Source organism: Syngnathus floridae, chromosome 6 (genome assembly GCF_059516105.1).
Source record: "Syngnathus floridae isolate MCC-2025c chromosome 6, RoL_Sflo_1.0, whole genome shotgun sequence".
Taxonomy (NCBI): Eukaryota; Metazoa; Chordata; class Actinopteri; order Syngnathiformes; family Syngnathidae; genus Syngnathus; species Syngnathus floridae.
The window spans coordinates 3,759,465-3,778,652 of NC_142418.1; the positions used below are offsets into that span (position 1 = coordinate 3,759,465).

Below are 19,188 nucleotides of genomic sequence, written 5' to 3' on the forward strand. Positions count from 1 at the left end.
AATATGGTAAGTAGCTCCAGTCTCGACCATCATCCCTTTCTTCGTGATGATGCGCGCTGGGTACTGGTCTCTCGCGATGTCCGCATCCTTGATCCTAAAGGCGTAGTCCGCTGCTTCCGATCCTGATCCGTTGCCGGTCTCATCTGCGACTTTCCTTGCGCCATATTGCTTCTCCTTATGTCTACATGTGGCGTAGTTGTAGGTGTCTTTCTTGCAATGGCCGCACCAAGTCTTTCGTCGACGTGCTTTCGCCCGGTGACCCTTCATGCCACACTTGAAACATGTTATATCGACATCTTCATTTCACCTGTCCCATGCACTTGGCTTTGCGGGTCCCCGCCCGGCTCGTGAAACAGTGTGCATCACATTGTCGGTGGTCTCTGCTGTAGTTAGGTTCTGTGTAGCTTCATAACTACGCAGCTTCGTTTTGAAGTCGACAAACGTTATCGTCTCTTCATGGTGAGCTATGTTTATTGCAAATGGTTTGAATTGTTCAGGCAGTCCCCTCAAAACCATAGCAATTAGCAGGCCATCTCCAAACGTCTCACCTGCGTTCCGCAGAGCCGTAATGGTGGCCTCTGCTCGATTTCTGGAGCGAAGTCAGCGTGGTATACAGGTTGATAATGTGGGCCTTCCCCTTCCCGGCATAATACTCCCGCAAGATCTTCCAAACTTTTCTTCCATTTTCCGATGCATCGCTCATAATTAATGAAAGGCTTTTGTCATCCAAAAACTGTATTAACTCAGCATAAGCATCGGCGTTCTTCTTGCCGTCGGCTGCTCTATTCTTTGCTGTTGGGTTCTTCCAGAATAGTTTTCTTCAATTCTAATAAGTACGAATGTCCAAGCATTTTGGTCTCCCACAGCTCGTACTTCATTTCATCTCCGTCGAACATGAGTCGAGGCAGTCTGCTTGCTCCTTGAGCCTCCATGATGCTCTTTGTTAGCCGTTAGCACGCAGTCCGTCGCAACTTTCGGCTTATAAAACTCTTCTCCGAGTTGCTCCTGGGCCCATAACCTGTTGAGGTTCGCGCCGTTGTACTTTGTGACTCAAAGAAAAAGTGCATTGGAGACAAAAGAAACTTTCCTTTTAGGCTCTTCGCCACTTTTATTTGGAACTATGTACACTCGCTGAAGGTTTCTTTCAACTCACATTAGGCACACCCTCAATGTCATACAGATCACTACATCTGAGTAAACAAACACAAACTAGGCTTCATCTTAACACAGCGCCATTGCTGAAACTTTGCAAATATTCCAAAAATCCGGATGTACTTTCCAAAATTTTAGTGGACATCTGTGCGCAGGAGGCTGTTTTTTCGTCATTTTGGTCCGATCGCGCAACCGCAGCGCGCTGAACGCATTAGTGTAACCGCGCAGTAGCTGACACAAATAAAAAGTATTCCAAAATTGGTGCTGACATCCAGGCTGGAGAGGCGGATTTTTCGTCATTTCCATCCAACCGCGCAAGTGCAGCAATTGTGAAAGCGCCGTCGCTGAAACATAATATTACAAAATTTGAGTGTAACTCGGTGTGCAGGAGGCTGATCTTTTGTCATCTAGTCCGACCGCGCAACCGCAGCGCGCCGGACGCATTATTGTGACAACACCGTCGCTGAAACTCAGAAGATATTCCAATATTTGAGTCGAACTCCCTGCGCAGGAGGTTGATTTTTTTTTTTTTTGGTCACTCTAGCCCAGTGGTTCTTAACCTTGTTGGAGGTACCGAACCCTGCCAATTTCATATGCACATTCACCGAACCCCTCTATAGTGAAAAGTACAATTGTTTTTTTCAAATTCAAGATATAGATGTTTTTTACTGATGCACAAAATGAGCTGTGCATGAACATCACCTTGTTAAAAGAACAAAGTCAAGACATGGACTCACAAGACTAACTTCTGTGAGTGTTCGGACCTCTGCAGTGGAGGCTCTGCCGAACCCCTGAGACCGACTCAGCGAACCCCTAGGGTTTGATCGAACCCAGGTTAAGAACCACTGATAGCCCTAATACGAACATTTTTTTGTTTTAGAGACAGAGAGCATTCTGTCTGACACTGGATGAAGCAAGATTATAAAATAAAGATGTTTCAATCCTAAAGTCAGGAGAACTAGTTGATTGGCTGTGTCAAGACTATACAAGTATTTGCACAGGGAAATAAGAGAGATTAAGTTATATAAAGTTGAGACAACAAGAATTTTGATGAATCTATTGGCAGTTATTTTATTGATCCTTTTTTCTTTTTGGGGAAGTGAATGGGTTATCAGAATCCTTGAGAGAGGAAAAACAGGAAACAGCTGTCTCGAAAAAGGGAACTGTCAGCAGCCTTGAGTGAGACATCTGAGGCCATCTGACTTAGAGGAAGCTGAACATTTTTGAAGGTTTTTTTTTTGCTGTAAACAATCAGGAGATTATTGGAAAGTGACTGAAGATTTGCCAGCAAAAAAAAGTTGTGGAGGCAGTCCAATTGCAAGGAAAAGAAGCTATATGCACGTGTCCAGCGCGCGCACACACACAAGGCTGATAAGATGTCGAAAGATAACGAGTTGCAGACAGGCCCACAGAAGTAGACACCGCAAAAAGAGATGGATCAAGAAAGGATGGAGACCTGAAAGCCCATTGGGGCTGTTGGATTTTGTCCACAATTTAGGGAGCGCGCTATCTGCGCCTCACGGCAAAAGCCATTGCCAATCACCTGTTATCCTATTTACTCACTGCGTGCTCGTTTGATTTCTTCAGATTTAGGAAAATGCTAAGACACTGAAGCAGAAATTAGACTTGGATACAGGTTGGTTGAGTTCAATCACAATTCCTGTTAAGAAAGATCTGTTTTCAGGAAGGTACAATACAGCGCTGGGCCTTTTGTGCGACCATGCTCAAGAGCAGAAAGTCTCCATTCAGAAAAGGCAACGTTCAAGGTTCTTTGGTCAGCTTATATTCAGTTGCACATGCCATTGTGGGCTGAGTTTGATCGGTGATGAGTCTTTGGGGTGGGGCAAGTTCGCAGGAGAGTCTGATTCCATGGGAGTGGGTGCTGGTTCGGTGAGAGCTGGTTCCGTGGGGTTGGGTGCTGATTATGGGCGATTCGATGTGTGGGGGCTGTTGTTTTCCTTTCCGTCTTTCAGCTTTGACGACCATCTTTGGCTTGGCTGTCTCCCTTTGGCACCTGCTGGTTTTATCTCCAAGTGACCTTCCTGTAAACATTCTCCTCCATTCTTGCACATACACCGTCGCACCTCATCCATTCATCATTCTTTGAATTTTGTCATTTTGTACATAATTATGTGAGCTTTTGTCTGTGACATCATCAATTTATTTATGTTCCCTGACTATGCAAAGTTTGTACTCACCACTTACCATGTTTTTGTTTGTTTGTTCTTTTGATACTCCGTGTACTTGCTTACGTCATCATATTCTTAGTTTAGTCATGCTTTCAACCATATCTTTTCTTTGTTAGGCAAAATATTTCCCTCTGTCCAGAACGTTCAGTAGTAATCGAAAACTGCCATCTAGCATTAGTCAAAACATAAGATACAATCAAGTACTGAACATTTTAAGACGACTTTGGCAGTGTCCGTGATTTAGAAAATCATCAGGCATGCATTAAACAGTTCCTTAAGGGTGTCAAACGCGCACTTTTTATCAAAGTGGCACCGGCTTCCCGGTAACGGGTTCGACCAGCCGGGGTGAGGGGACTCGTCCGTAATCTAACCACCCAAATTAAATTAATTCTACCAGAATCAATCTAATTTCTTTACGACGGCAATCCCTCTCAAGTCACCCAAAGCGCGTGCCGAGTAACTCAATTCGAGGCAAGTCTTCGAAATGACCGCGCGGTAATGATGGCCCCCCTTCGGTTGTTTGATGCTTTTGTTATGTTACGGATATCTTTAGATGTCTTTGTTACTAGAGCGCCCTCGCCCTAGCTGAGCTCAAGATAACTACTTCGAACCAGATCTGACAATTCCTGATGTTAAGGATTAAAGCTGTCTTCACTATAAAAATAATTGAACGGATTTAAAGAATGACTATGATAGGGGAATAAAAACATTTTAAAGTTGTAATTACTGCATATAAAACCATGATCAACATAGTTACTACGAAATAATCGATAACCGAATTAAGGCTTAAGAAGAGATTTAATGAATAAGCAAGCAAAAGAATTACAAGCCGAAAAAACAAAGAAAACAAGATTCACCCACTCAGAACAAAAGAGGAGACTAAAGGTCTAAAAACCTATTTGGTTGAACAAGTCGAGTGATCAGCTCTCCTTTGTTCCAAAATCTGAATTCTGTTTAAAAAGAGGAAAGGTCTGGCCGTGAGGAGCGTAGCCAAAAAAGTAAAATTGGCGACTTCCCCTTTCTACCCGGAGCGGCTGTCTCCTCTACCCTCCTCGAAGCTTAAAATTTGACCAAGTCCAATTCGAAGACTCTGGAAATTCATCTTAGTAGATTTTGGTTCAATCTCAAAAAGAATGAAAAATCCATCTTCGTTCTTTTACTCCGGGCAGCGTCACGGCTATCGCCCTGACTAGGAATATGCTCTGCATTCGGGCAATATATTTATAGGCTTCTGGCATTACCTCATTGGAATATGTAGGCGAAAGGTGAGAATCCCTGCACGACTGGTTGTCTTGGCAACCTTGCATCAAGCAGCAACCACTGCGCCCGACAGCCATCGGCCACCGGATGCAGATGTTTCCTGTTTTGCTCGTTCTTTCCCTATTAGCCCTTAATGTCTCCTCTCAACTTAATACATTCAGGTATGGATGGAACACCAATGTTAAATACAGGTTGGACAAAACATTTCAACATTAATCACATATATCTTGTCTAATAAAGATCAATCTCAACCCATAATAGTACTTAACATAATAATGGGTTCCCCCAACTTAAACAGATATATTGATATTGCTCCAGCTGTTACATCTTAAAATTATGGCATTGCAAACTCATATTCCAAAATTGTGCATTGCTACGTGTTTGAACAGGTCGTGTCTTCCCAATTGCTAACAATTTAATGTATTAGATTTGTTAATTTCCATCAGGTCACCCCTATGTCAAGCTTTAACACCATCTCCTGGTGACATTTTGGAACTACTACATCGCGTCACTATCACATCTGTGACACTCTGATGAAGGTGGAAGAAACCGCCGAAACATGTCAGGTAATGAACCTAAAACAATTTGTTTGATATAAAAGAAACCAGTGAAGTGATTAAAAAAAAAAAGGAAAAACAAGATGAACTTAGTACAATTATTGGAACTACTACATGTTTTGGGATAGCCAACGTGCCTGGGCCAAATTCAATACCTAATTTTACACCATCTTGTACCACCATGCCACTTGACAAGGGTCATTAAGCTATTCAGGCAATATATCAAAAAACATTTGTTATTTCAAAGTGCTCAGAAATATATATCAGATCATAAAGTTATAAAAATCTTTCTCATTACCACTTATCAAAAATGTCTAGTTATGTCCTCTTTATTGATTTGGTGTGTAGGTATAATTATATGATTAAAATGTTTCTTTTATTGATTTAATATGTGAATATACTTGTCTGCTTATGTACTTTATTCAATGAGGTTTGAGCATATCTGTTTTTGTAGCTAGGCAGGACTTTTTGTATTTTGACCCCTAAGAGGAGTTACCGAGGAAGAACGCCCGGCGACGCACAGGCAGGAGAAGTCGCTCCTGCAGTGCTAGAAAGACTGTTGGAGGTTGTGAACAGAGACGCAGGAAGCGTGAGAGTCATAACCGACAGCCGTTATGGTGAGGAAGCCCTCAAAGACGTTCTGGCGATTTGGGAAGAAAATGACTATGGGGGTTTGAAAGGAAGACCGGATGGGCGCTGGTTAAGAATGAAGGTTCATTGATACGTCAGAGAAAGGAGAATTATAGTTGTAGGAGTTGAGAAATGGGACAAGACCCCTCGCGGAAAGTGGTCCCAGATGTGTCCGTGAAGCAAGTGGTGTCGGCCGTACAGTTAGCGCTAGGCCACAAGGGCCCCTTGCCTACAATGTTTTATATATTGTGCTCCTGAGTTAATGTTGCCGATTACTTCGAATTGAAAAGTATTTAGTGCTGTTATTTAATTTAATATTATGTATGTTTATTATTATTTTATTGTATTTTTTCCAGCATAAAATGGCAGTTGATCAAGAATGTTTATAGTTTAAATAATTATAATTTATTTTTAATTTCAGGCACATTGAATCTGTTCTGTTACAGACTAAAAACAATGTTATTAATAGTTATTCTTTATTGTAAACTGATCTCTCTTTTTTATTCATATTTTGTTTATCTTTAATGTTAATAACATGGGGGTGCAAAATGTTTTCTTCTCCCTTTTCTCCCTCCCATCACAGAAAATTATTGAGAAGCACTGGTATAGAGACAGTAGAGGAGGGGGCTCAGCACACAGCCCTGCCAGTGCTCAGTGTGCGTGTAGAGGAAAGGTGGGGGCCAAGTCTCAGAGTCTGGGGCCTGTTGGTCAAGAAGTCCTTAATCCAGGTGCATATGAGAGGGGGGAGGCCCAGAGTGTCTAGCTTTGTGAACAGAATGTCCGGCCGGGATGATTGTGTTGAAAGCCGAGCTGTAGTCCACAGGTCGGCTTTCAACACAATCTCCAGCGAAATAGCATTAGCATCAAAGCCGTATTCTGATGGTGACTTTGTTAAACGATGCATGATGAAGGCGGCTGAACTTGTATGTCCCGAGAAGCGACAAGCTTTTGCTAATATTAACCTGACAAGGAATACTATAGCAGAGAGGATTTCGGACCTATCAGCAGATTTAGACAGCCAATTGAAATAGAGAGTCAAGTCATTCATTGCATTTTCTGCAATTGACGAGCGCACCGACATCACAGACGTGGCACAACTGGTCTTATTTATTCGTGGAGTTGATGAGACATTTAATGTTACTGAAGAGTTTCTTGAGTTGGTGCCAATGATGGACACCACAACAGCCGAAGACATGCAGATTTGAAGGGCAAATTTGCCTCCGTGGGTCTGGACAAATTTTATCAGTATCTACGACCAGGGTACCCCAAATTAACAGCCCTGGCTGCTAAAAATGTGTGCATGTTTGGGACAACCTACCTTTGTGAACACATTTTCTCAGTAATGAATATCGTCCATCCATCCATCCATTTTCCGTACCGCTTAGTCCCCACGGGGGTCGCGGATGTGCTGGAGCCTACCCCAGTCGTCATTGGGATGAAACAAAAATGCGTTCAAGGCTCACAAACAAGCACTTAAATGACATTCTGAAAGTGACAGCTCGTCAGGACATGGCACCTGGTATTGATGCACTTGTACAGGCCAAAAGATGCCAAGTATCAGGAACAAAAACAAGTCCAGACTAGACTAATGCCTTTAAAATGCTGCCTTAGATAGTCTTTGCACTGAAAAAATACAGCTCTGTGAAGATGAATCCTTATTTTGGTGGTTAAAAAAGTGTGCAATTTAATGTTAGTCAGCAACTTCACTACAAAAAGTATGGTGGATTTCTACTATTCATGCAACTCAATGAATGTTCAATATGTATGAAGTTTACACGTTTACAGGACATGGACTACTTTCATCTTTACACATTTAATAGCATTCTCCTTAGTTTGTAAAGTGTAGGCAGGGATTAAATTTATATTTTATATGCACATGTAAATGGTTTAAAAATTCCTTTCTTTGTAAATCTCATTTAATCTTAAAGTGCATTACTGTTAATGTTTTGAGTTATGTTAATGTTATTGTAATGCTATTAATGTTTTGTAAAAGGAATGTTCATTACATTTCAACATTTTCCTAATGTTCTTGTGCTTTTTTAGACCAAAAAAAGGAAAGACATGATATCTTGGTTATTTATAGCAGAGTATAGTATAAATTTAATGGTCCGGCCCACTTGTCATCTACCGAGGCCGTATGTGGCCCACAATGTGAAATGAGTTTGACACCCCTGGCCTTATGTTTGGACATGGTGTTCAATATTGACAATCTATGTCAACCATAGAAGTCCAGTAATTAAACACCGCTCAGGTTCTGATCAGGTGGGGGGGGGTGCATTCCTTCCAATCACGCCCATCCAAGTCTCACTATCATTGCCCACGTGGGCATTGAAATCAGGCAGCAGAACGATGGAGTACCCAGAACTCCAACGCTCACCAGCACTTCTTTCTAGGACTCCAAAAAGGGTGGGTACTCTGAGCTGCTGATTGGTGCATAGACACAAACAACAGTCAGGACCCGTCCTCCCACCCGGAGGCAGAGGGAAGCTACCCTCTCATTTACCGAGGCACCCAGCTGGGGGCATAAGTATGCCCAGACCTACTTGGTGCCTCTCGCCGTGAGCAACTCCAGAGTGGAAGAGAGTCCAGGCCCTCTCAAGAGGACTTGTACCTGGACCCAAACTGCGTGTGAAGGCAAGTCAGACTATGTCTAGTCGGAACTTTTCTGCCTCACACACCAGCTCGGGCTCCTTTCCTGCCAGAGAGGTGACATTCCATGTCCCAAGAGCCAGCTTCTGTAGCTGGGGATCGGACCGCCAAGGTCCCTGCCTTAGGCTGCCGCCCAGTTCATTCTGTACCCGACCCCTTTGGCCTCTCCCACAGGTGGTGAACCCATGAGAAGGGGGGCCCATGCTGCCTTTTCGGGCTGAAGGCCCAGCCAACAGACGCTTGCCTTTGAGCTTCAACTCCAGGCCTGGCTCCAGAAGGGGGCCCCAGTGACCCGCGTCCGGGCAAGGGAAAACGAGGTCCATTTATATTTATCATCATAAGGGGTGTATGAGCCGTGCTTTGTCTGGCCCCTCACCTCGAACCCTTTTGCCATGGGTGACCCTGCCAGGGGCATAAAGCCCCAGACAACTTGGCTCCTCTGATCATTAGGACACGCAAACCCCTCCACAATGACAAGGTGATGACTCACAGAGGTTTTTTTTTACAGAACATCCCAAGTTAATTGGAATTGGGGTTTATAGTTCACCTTGGCTTGGTCAGTAGATCAGGAAAAACTATATGCAGTCTTAACAGGAGTAAAGTTTATATTCTTATCAATACATGCACCTATCATATTAAGGACACAACATTAACATTTATTTTGAAATGACACAACTTGGAAGTAACCCAAGCATCATGGAATAAATTGCGTTCAGCTGGAGGTGGCACTGGAACTACATAGGACCTATGAATGACTGTAAATCAAAAACATACTATAGCTTGTTCATTTCCCCAAAAGTAAAAACAATTGTGTAATGTCAAAGCATCCCGCACACCAACATGCATGTTGGGATGATCGTTTGCTCTATTCAGAGTCTACAGGTGCAAAGTCTCTCATCATGTACATTTAGCAGTTGGTAGGCAGAAGGCCATAGTTGAAGGAGACGCCTGGATATCTGTGAAAATAGGGCGGTATGCAGCTTGCAGAGGGGTGGTACTCTGTTGCAGAAGCTCCAGTACGGACACCCTTGTGTCCCTGGAGACGTCACCACGGATGTCCAGCAACACAGACACATGCTCTTCACTGCAGCATCAAAAGAGACATAACACAAAATGAAGAATGCTCTTAGCCTTGATGTCTATTCATATGCAAATGAGATCGGGGTCATAAAATTTTATGACCTTTTTATGACTTGTTATGGTATCATAAATCACCCCCTTTTGGATTGGGGAGGGGTTGGGGGCATCAAGATGGCGCCAGTCGTGACGGCGCCATCTTTGATTGTCGCCATTTTGGTTTGCTGGCGCCATTTTTAGTTGTGGATATGTATGGGCATGTATTTTTATGAATCAAAACAGGTGCAGCATCTGAGCTAGCTTTGCTACCAGCCAGTACGTGTAGGTTGAAGGGGGGCCGCTTTGTTGAGAAAAAGAAGGGGAGGGGTGTTTGTGTCAGTGTGGGAGGGTCGTGAGAGTCGGCATTATAGGTGCCAAAGTTATCTGAAAGAGATTCACATGTAATTTGACAAACAATGGTTTAGAGGATCAAGGGGAGTCGGCATTATTAGTGCCAAAGTTATCTGAAAGAGAGTCGCATGTAATTTGACAAAGAATAGTTTAGAGGATCAAGGGGGGTTTTGTTGAGAAAATCATTGAAGTGTCGTCAGCATGGTGCCAAAGTTATCTGAAAGAGAAAAAATCAATGTGTTGTCGCATGTAATTTGACAAACAATAGTAGAGTCGGTATTATTGGTGCCAAAGATATCTGATGAGGTAGAGTCTCTGATGCGTCATCAGCATGTGGCCAAAGTTATCTGAATTCTCGCGACACGTGATCCCATAGGCGTGGTCTTACCCCCGCCGAATTTGAAGTTGGTTTAGTGCGAATGACCAACGCTCATTTTGAGAAGACAAACCATCGCTCTGAGCAGCGGAGTCGATGAGCGTCAAAAGCTGTTTCGAAAATGGTTAAAGGTAAGTCATGTTACTACTCTGTCGCCGTAATAATGATAATAATAATAATAATAACAAATAATAATAATAATAATAATACACTGCGGTTATTTTATAAAACAAGATGTAATGTTTATGTAATGTTTGTAGACATCACTCTTGCCGATGTCCGCGCATCTTTTGAGGACGACTTTAGTGACGTTTACCTAACACAATCAGACTACGGTGAGTCAATCGTTCATCTAAGATAGTTCATATAAATGTTAGTAGTTGATGATTTTATTTTATGTATGTAACAGATCTCGTGGCCGCGGCTACTAGGAAAAACAATCAGCCGACACAAGCTGCCTTCGAACGCCATATTGAAGCAGTGGAAGCGGCAGAGCCAGCGAGACCAAGCGCATCAGAGTCACGTGCTACCATTGGAACCAATCCAATTGCATCCCACGCCGACCGACAGGAAACATCGACGGACACAGAGTTAGCTGAAGCTCTATCTACATACGAGGGCTTGAACCATCATCAAGAGTCGACAAACAAAGTTGGAGGTATTCCTTCTATTTTTTCTCTCTTTGTATGCTATCATCCGACTTGCTATTTTCGGTATTATAACGGATTAACTTTTTTATATCTACTTCCAGTCAGATTTCTTAGCAAACATTGATGAAATCGATTTGCTACCATTTAGCGAAACAAGCCAAAGAAGTGACACACCAGAGCTAGATTTGTCAAGCGTTAACAATAAGTCTATGAGTCAAATAACAGATTTGCTCAACAATGTGAGCACTGCTTTGTTAGAGGGGGAAAGACCTGCTATTCTTACCCATTTATAAGCTGTCATAGATGAACTGAACAATCAAAGTCTGAATGAAGGTAGACAGAGTCCTACACAAATCCTGTCACAATTGCTAAACATGATAGCAGAATTAAACAATCAAGTTAATGACAGCAACGGGCGTATCAGTCCTGATATTCCTGTCCAGTTGCTAAACATTATCCAAAATCTAAATACGCAGCCTCTGGTTGACCCGTTGACCGCTAACCATGTCGATTCATCGCCGGCTGCTATTGACGACGTTCCACCGACATTTCAGCCTAACAACTGCTCTGTTATAATTGATCACGAAATAGATGTTATTGATGACAACACACCAGCATTTCAACACATGCCCCAGCGATCTAACAGCGGTTCTGTATTAGCTGATCAGCGTGGCGGTTCTGTTGTAGTCAATAGACCGCATTTCAATAATGTAGAGGTAAGGTGACAGTTAAATATACCATCGCAACAGAACATTAATGATTTTGCAACCTTCTACCTCCAGATTGAAGATAAAATAGATTATGTTATGCAAGAGGTGATAGCCGAGCACAACCAGGTGATGTAATTCAGGCCGAGTTAGTGGGTAGTAACGATAGAGCTCACATCTACCAGCAAACGATTGACATAAACTCTATCAGAGATAGTGTATCAGACATGCTTGAGCGTTTAGCCCAATCAAATACAGAGCTTCTGGCTGATGAGGGTTTAGAGCTCATTGTACAAATAGTCACTCCATTGCGCGGTGGAATGCGTCGCAGGTTGTTGAACACTACCAACAGAGAGATTTTGAGGTTGAAAAAACGCCACTTACACATACCTCGTAATAAAGACAACAATTTGTGTTTTGCTCTCTCACTAACCTATCTGATAAATGACACACTCACAACAAAACAGGCCACAAGACAGGCACGCCTCTTACACGAGAGTGTAGGATTGGATTGTCAAACACCTGTGAGTCTGGGCGATGTCCATAAATTTGAGAAAGTCCTCAAACGGAAAATAACTGTAATGTATCGAAAAGAATGACTTTTTTCGACACACATCATCCCAAAACAGATAACGACACTTTATTTGTCTTACACCTCGAGGGTCATTACTACGGCGTGAAAGCGATAGAGGCATTCGTTGGTCATGCATTCTTTTGCAGACTATGTTACAAAGTGCACGAGAATTGGCAACAGCACCAGTGTGAAGGACACTGTAGCGTTTGTCTCGATCCGTGTTGGAAACAACGACGGATTAAACCTGTCATCTGCCCCGACTGTAACAAACCTTGTCGTAATGAGGAATGCTTTGCCAAATATAAAGAGTTTCGAGCGACGAATCGTGTGAGCAACTGCACTTCATACAAAAAATGCTTGCAGTGTGGTTTCCGGTATTATGTAAAAGCTGATGGTACCGGTGCTAAACATCGTTGCCCCGTTAAAAAGTGCACAGTGTATGATGAGATCTTAAATCAAGATGATGCCTTGCTAGATTCAGCCCATCAAGCCTCAACCACCGTGCAAAAATGTGGTATACGATGATTTCGAAACCTATGTAGACGTAGATGGTTTACACAAACCTTTTCTCATCTGTTGCAAATCAAATAGACTGACGAAACAGTGGTTTGGCACAGATTGTGTTGACGAATTTCTCAGATTTTTTCGAAGGCCACGGTTTAAACAAACTACGTTTGTTGCACATAATGCGAGAGGTTTTGATTCATACATACTGATAAGGGGAATGCTTGAATTAGGTCTCAAACTTGACATTCTGATGCAGGGGAGTAAATTTCTATAATTTGTCAATTTAGACACAAAATCTCGATTCATAGACTCTCTCTCATTCTTGACGATGCCTCTAAGTGCGATGCCTAGGCCCTGGGGTTTGAAGACAAATCAAAGGGTTACTTCCCACACAAATTCAGCTCTTTAGAGCATCTAAACTACGTAGGGTCTCACCCTGACCCCACGTACTACGATATCGAGCGAATGTCACCCTCTCAACAAGCAAAGTTTGACGAATGGTATGCCAAAGAAGCTAACAATGTGTTTGATTTTGCTAAACAGGTGATAGACTACTGCGAGAATGATGTTGACCTGTTAATGCAGGGGTGTGAGAAATTCAGGAGCGAGTTTTTTGAGGCCACCGGAACAGACCCGTCCAATGCGGTGACAATAACCTCCGCGTGCATGAAAGTTTTTCGCACTAATTTTCTAACCCCTCAAACACTAGGCATTACACCTTCAGACAACTACTATATGCGTCAGCACAAAGCTTTTTCGCATGACTCTATTCAATACATGCAATGGATCATGCACAGCCAAAATATCCAAACTAGACATGCATTGAACGGGGGTGAAGTTAGGTTCGATAACTACACCGTAGACGGCTATTCTGAAATTGGGGGCGTAAAAATAGTGTTTGAGTATTTTGGTTGTTATCACCATGGCTGCGCAGAATGCTTCGACCTCTCTAAAATATGCCCGACAACAAAACGCCCTTTTCAGGAGAGGTTCGATAAAACACAAAAGAAAATTCAGGACCTACAGCTTAGACAGGATGTGTACCTTGTAATTATGTGGGAGCATGAATGGTTGCAAATGAAAAAGATGAACATAGAGGTGAAGGAATTCCTAAAACAAACCAAATTTCCTACACCGCTCAAATCGAGGGAGGCTCTTTTTGGGGGCAGAAAAAACGCATTCGTTTTAAGATACACGGCAGAGTCTAACGAGCGTGTGTTGTATGTTGATGTGATGTCATTATACCCTTTCATCAACAGTACAGGCACATACCCTATCGGTCATCCAACGATTATCCACGGTGATTTTAAAGACCCCAGGTGGTATTTCGGTTTCATCAGCGCCACAGTCAACCCACCCCATGGTTTGTATTTTCCTGTTCTACCCTTCAAAGCAGCTAAAGGTAAACTCGTCTTCACACTGTGCCGTACATGCGCTGTAACAACCAGCAGACGGCGTGTACACATAATGATGAGCAAAGATCGTTAACAGGTGTTTGGACAACCCCTGAATTTGTTAAGGCACTTGATCTCGGGTACACGGTTGCAGATATTACCGAAGTATGGCATTACACAAGAACGAGCGACACAATTTTCCGTGATTACATGCAAACATTTCTAAAAGGTAAACAGGAATCTTCAGGTTATCCGGCTCACATGGTCAACCAGGCGGATAGAGAAAGATACATAGAAGGGTATGCCATTCATCAGGGTATCCAACTAGACCCTTCCAAAATTGCTGTAAACCCGGGCAAAAGGCAAGTGTCAAAACTCTGTCTTAGCAATCTATGGGGAAAACTTGCGCAGCGTGAGAACATGACAAACACAAAAATTGTGACAAAATCTGAGGATTTTTTTGAACTTCTGTTTTCAGGTCTGTACAATGTGAAATTCTTCCATTTTATCAGTGAAAAGCTTTCAATTGTGCAGTATTGTTTCAACATAAACAATGAGATACCCGCCTCAAAAAGATCAAACGTGGCTGCAGCGTGTGTCACAACAGCCTATGCACGCCTAAAAATGTACAGCTATTGAGAAATTTTACAGAGGCGTGTCTTTTACACCGATACAGACAGCCTCGTGTACACGGTGAAACCGGGCGAAAGTGTTCTTCCTCTAGGGGATTATCTGGGTGATTTGACAGATGAGCTTTCAAATGACAGCATTTTAGAATTTGTCTCAGCGGGACCAAAAACATACGCTTACAAAACACGAGGATCATCTCAGACGGTCATGAAAGTGAACGGGATCACGCAGACTCATGAAAGCGGTCAGAGCATCAATCTCGATAGCATGCTCAGTTTGGTTCAAGGGTACATCGACACAGCAGGTGCAACCTCAGATGTGCTATACGCTCCTCAACATAATATCGTTCGCGATAAGAGAGGGTTTCATCTCAGAAACATGTCATTTTCCAAGTGGCTTCGTGTGGTGTACGATAAAAGAAGGCTGCTAGAGCGAGGCACCACTGAACCGTTTGGCTACTGATATTTCTATCTATCCACACGTGTGTCTGTGTGGAAATGGCTTTTAACCAGATTGAATTTGACGCTAGATTAGAACTTCCTTTTTCATCTCTAGTAGCAGGGCCTTCAGGTTGTGGCAAGATTTTCTTTGTAAAAAATGTATTGGAAAATCCTGAACATGTTATGAGAAAAAACCCTGATAATATTGTCTGGGTTTATACTTCATATCAACCAATGTACAATGAGCTCAAAAACCTGAATAAAGACATTCTTTTTATCAAGGGGCTGCCTGAATCTTTTGATGACGAGAAGCTGTTCCCACCACAGCAGCACCATCTACTGATTTTGGATGACATCATCTTCCAAGCTTCGGATAATCCGGAAGTGGTCAGAATATTCACCCAATATAGACATCGTAAAAATTTAAGCGTTATAATGCTAACGCAGAATGTATTCCATCAGGGCAAATTCAGCCGTACTATTAGTTTAAACAGTAATTATTTGATTTTGCTCAAAAACCCCTGCGATAAACTGCAGGTGAATGTCCTGGCGAATCAAATTTCTCCCAACAACCGGAAGTTTTTCCTGGAATGCTTTGAAGATGCTACAAGAGAGCCGCATGGGTATTTACTGGTAGATTTAACACCTTCATGCCCAGAACAATATAGACTACGTACATGTGTACTACATAACCAGTGGCCTGTCGTTTGTATCCCCAAACAATAAAACGATGACGAAGCTTTTAAAAACGAATGCTCCGTTACTCAAATCTTTGTTTACATCCAAACCGGCCAAACGTAAGCATTTGCTACTCAGAGGGCCGACGAGTTTAATGAAAGCATTATGCGAGATTGGTCTAAATCTTCTTAAAGGACATGTACCCTTAAAATCAAAACTTTACAAGAGACTTAAAAAACAAAAGAAAAATATCCGCTTTTTGGGTGATAAGAAAAATACTTTGAAGAAGAAAAAGAGCTGTGTTAGTTTAGAAAGGTGGTTTTATATTGCCGTTACTGGCCGCTTTCGCACCTGTTTTCCGAAGTGTCATTAGTGGTTTTATGAACAAATCATAAAATGATTTTGAAAACGGCTCAGAAAATGTTCCTGATTTCACTTTATCAGCTCGAGAGGCTGAAACGACCTGCTCCGACCATCCGTGATACAGCCGAGTATTCTTTGGATGAAGAGATGAAACAGGTTTTGGAAAATAAACATTTAAATCAATATGAAAAGATCAAAATGTATCAAACCTTAATGCAGCGTTACATGGCGTTGGTTAAACAAAAAGACTCAGAGCAAATTCCTATTACGATTCGCAACGAAGCCAATGAGGGGGGTGAAAGAAAGCCGACAGATGAGATGACAGGTGAACATTATGGGGATATTTTGGACGCCATAGGTCCACGTTTCCGACGCAACGCCAGCTATGTGCTGAAAAGACTGTCGGCAGAAGATGTAAGCTGGACGCCGTTAAGTGAATTTATTTTTAGAGGAAAAACTGTCACAGGCTCCCATATGAGTGAATTGTTGAGACATTTGTGTGTGAGTGGGAAAAAAATCAACGACCAACCGGTAGGATGGGGTGAATTTCTCCGAACGCTAGCCCGATTAAACCTACCGGAAACAAGCATCTCCAACCCCTTTGCTCGTGCAGATTTTAAACGTTTAAAATACGCTAGGGGTGAAGATGAGGATGTTTCTCATGTAGAAGATGTAAGCGTGATGAATAAACATCGCCGGTAGTAAAATGGGTTAGTTATTAGATGGAAGATACTCTATTGTTAGTGGAAAAAAAACGCATGACTCTGTAACTCTCTTTAACAATGTTTATTGAATAAAAGAGATTTTTATAAAACATTAAACGGTTTCAGACAATGACATTTTTTAAATTTATGCAATGAACATGTTAGCCCGCCGCACATCCGGTCTGGCCTTCGACATTTTTTGACAAACTCACTAACCATGGCGTCGTTATGGAGAGAATCTGGATTGTAATGAGTCATCACTTCATGATAGGTGAGCCCCTACCCACGTTGGCTTAAATAATACACGTAGTGTTGACCGCAGGTGTCTGTCAGCTCGTGTTGCAGCTGGCCTTTCTGATATTGGACCCGTTTAGAATGCTCCTTCAAAAATCTGTATATACTTGACGGGTAATATGGACTATCCGGTGGCAGACCAAAAGGATCAAAGAATGTGGCCGAACCGTCCGATTCTAAAGTCAAAGCGAGCCAATGCTCCCCGGGTAGATGTCTTGGATGAGTGTTGACGATGAAATATTTTGGAGGCGGGTCTCTGACGTCAGCTAACTCGTCCGGTGCGAAAACACCTCCAAATAATGTTCTTTGCATCCGAGTCATAATCAAGTCCAATTCACGACCGTTCATAGCGTTAATAATAGTCCATCAATACTTCCCTCTTAGCGTTAAGCTCAATAAGGGAATCGTATGCAGCGTATACAATAAGAGTCGCTGTGTGTGGTAACGGCGCACGGAAACTTAAATCTCGGCCTAAAACGCCTTTGTTTATGAGTGTCAAGGCCCCAGAATCATCTGCCTGACTTAAATTGAAAACAAAAAGTGAGTAGCCTTGACTGTTGATCGATACAAAGAGGTAGATCTTTCAAAAAACGCCCTGTTGCTGTGTATAAATTGAGAAATTCACGTGTACATATCCCAGCTTCGAAATTGGGCTGAAAAGTTTTGGCAGGTATTTGTCGACCTTCGTGACTAAGCGCCAAGTACTTTATATTATAATGCAAAAAATTAAACGGGTTTAAATCTCTCCGTCCCATGAAACTGTTGTGATTTACTAGGGCTATTACAATTTGTTTAGGGATATGTCCGAGGAAAAGGTTATCCTGATGACAGATTCTTGAATTTGAGGAATGGAGAAAGTCTTCATATTGATTCTGGTTAATGGATACAACGCATTACCTTTCTGTAAAGCGGTGGCGTGGCCTATTGCAATGGCCGATGAGACTGTTACTTTTTTCACAAATAGGGATGCTCCGAATATTTTGAGACACGAGTCGCTGTCTGGAGCGCTTATGAGACAGAAATCATCAGAAGCTCTAGTTAACTTCAGGCGCAGATCCACATTATTCAAAAGATGACGTTCAGAAAAGAATTCATCTCCATGAAGCTGTCCCGTTTGGTGAAATTCATGTGAACCTGCAATCTGCTGCGTGCGACGCAAAAACCCGAGATTAATTTCAGCTCCCTCTACCGTGATGGCGTCCATGCGCCCCCTAGTGTCTTTTGCGAACATTCCTGCTGTGAATTGTTACTCCAAAGAATTGTTTGAAAAGTTTAACAGTAACTCGATGATGGACCGGTAGGCGTGTGAGGCGCTAGATTGTGAGATTAGCCGCCCGCCCAGCGAAACATCTAATTGACTAAAAATTGTGTTTATAGGGAAATTCACGATGCCGAGTTGTTCTTGCGGTGGAATATCAAAGTCAAAGTCAGCTTTACTTGTCCCATCACTACACGTCACCTTTAAACGGAGATGTAGTAAAGTGTCGGATAAATCTAAATATTTTGAGCCGTCCCCGGGTATAAAATTCTATGGGGCCCTGGTCCACAATTGCGGACAAAGGTTGAAATTCGACATACAAATTATCTTCTATGGAGAGTTGCGTCAAAGGCTCATTAAATATGTCCAAACTTGAGAGAACGCACTCTTGACTTTTAAAATGTAGAAGAGCCATTTTTTAAGAGAAAATATCTGTCTTGCGTCTCCTTCGCTTTTTCTTGACAACTGGCCTGAGACCGGTCGAGCGCCTTTTTCTTTTAACGCTCCTTTTTCTCCGCCCACCACGATGGAGTCTCCCACGTGACAATACAGCTAGCCCGGAACCTTGTTGATCGTCTTGTTTCCGGTGGATTCTTTGAATGATGCGTCCTGCTACATCCGTTGCTATGTTTTTAGCAGCGGCTTGAAGGTGCGGCTTCGCCAAGTTAAACCCGTTTTTGAACATCGGCATCACGAACCGGAATAGTTT

The 19,188-nt window shown here is 42.5% G+C and overlaps 2 protein-coding genes across 11 annotated transcripts in view; both read right to left on the reverse strand.

The window, feature by feature from the left end:
• LOC148395956 (uncharacterized) overlaps positions 1–267 on the reverse strand; it is a 67,035-nt gene extending 66,768 nt beyond the window's left edge. The window contains exon 1 of the mRNA XM_088378394.1: positions 28–267. Within this exon, the coding sequence (XP_088234520.1) occupies positions 28–267 (240 nt within the window). The remainder of the gene's footprint in view (positions 1–27) is intronic.
• An 8,757-nt stretch (positions 268–9,024) lies between these two features.
• The window catches only part of exoc3l1 (exocyst complex component 3-like 1), a 129,377-nt gene continuing 119,213 nt past the window's right edge, over positions 9,025–19,188 (reverse strand). For all 10 annotated transcript variants that reach the window (XM_088377778.1, XM_088377769.1, XM_088377773.1 and 7 more), the window contains one exon: positions 9,025–9,521. In XM_088377778.1, coding sequence (XP_088233904.1) covers positions 9,335–9,521 — 187 coding nt within the window. In that variant the 3' untranslated portion in view covers positions 9,025–9,334. The remainder of the gene's footprint in view (positions 9,522–19,188) is intronic.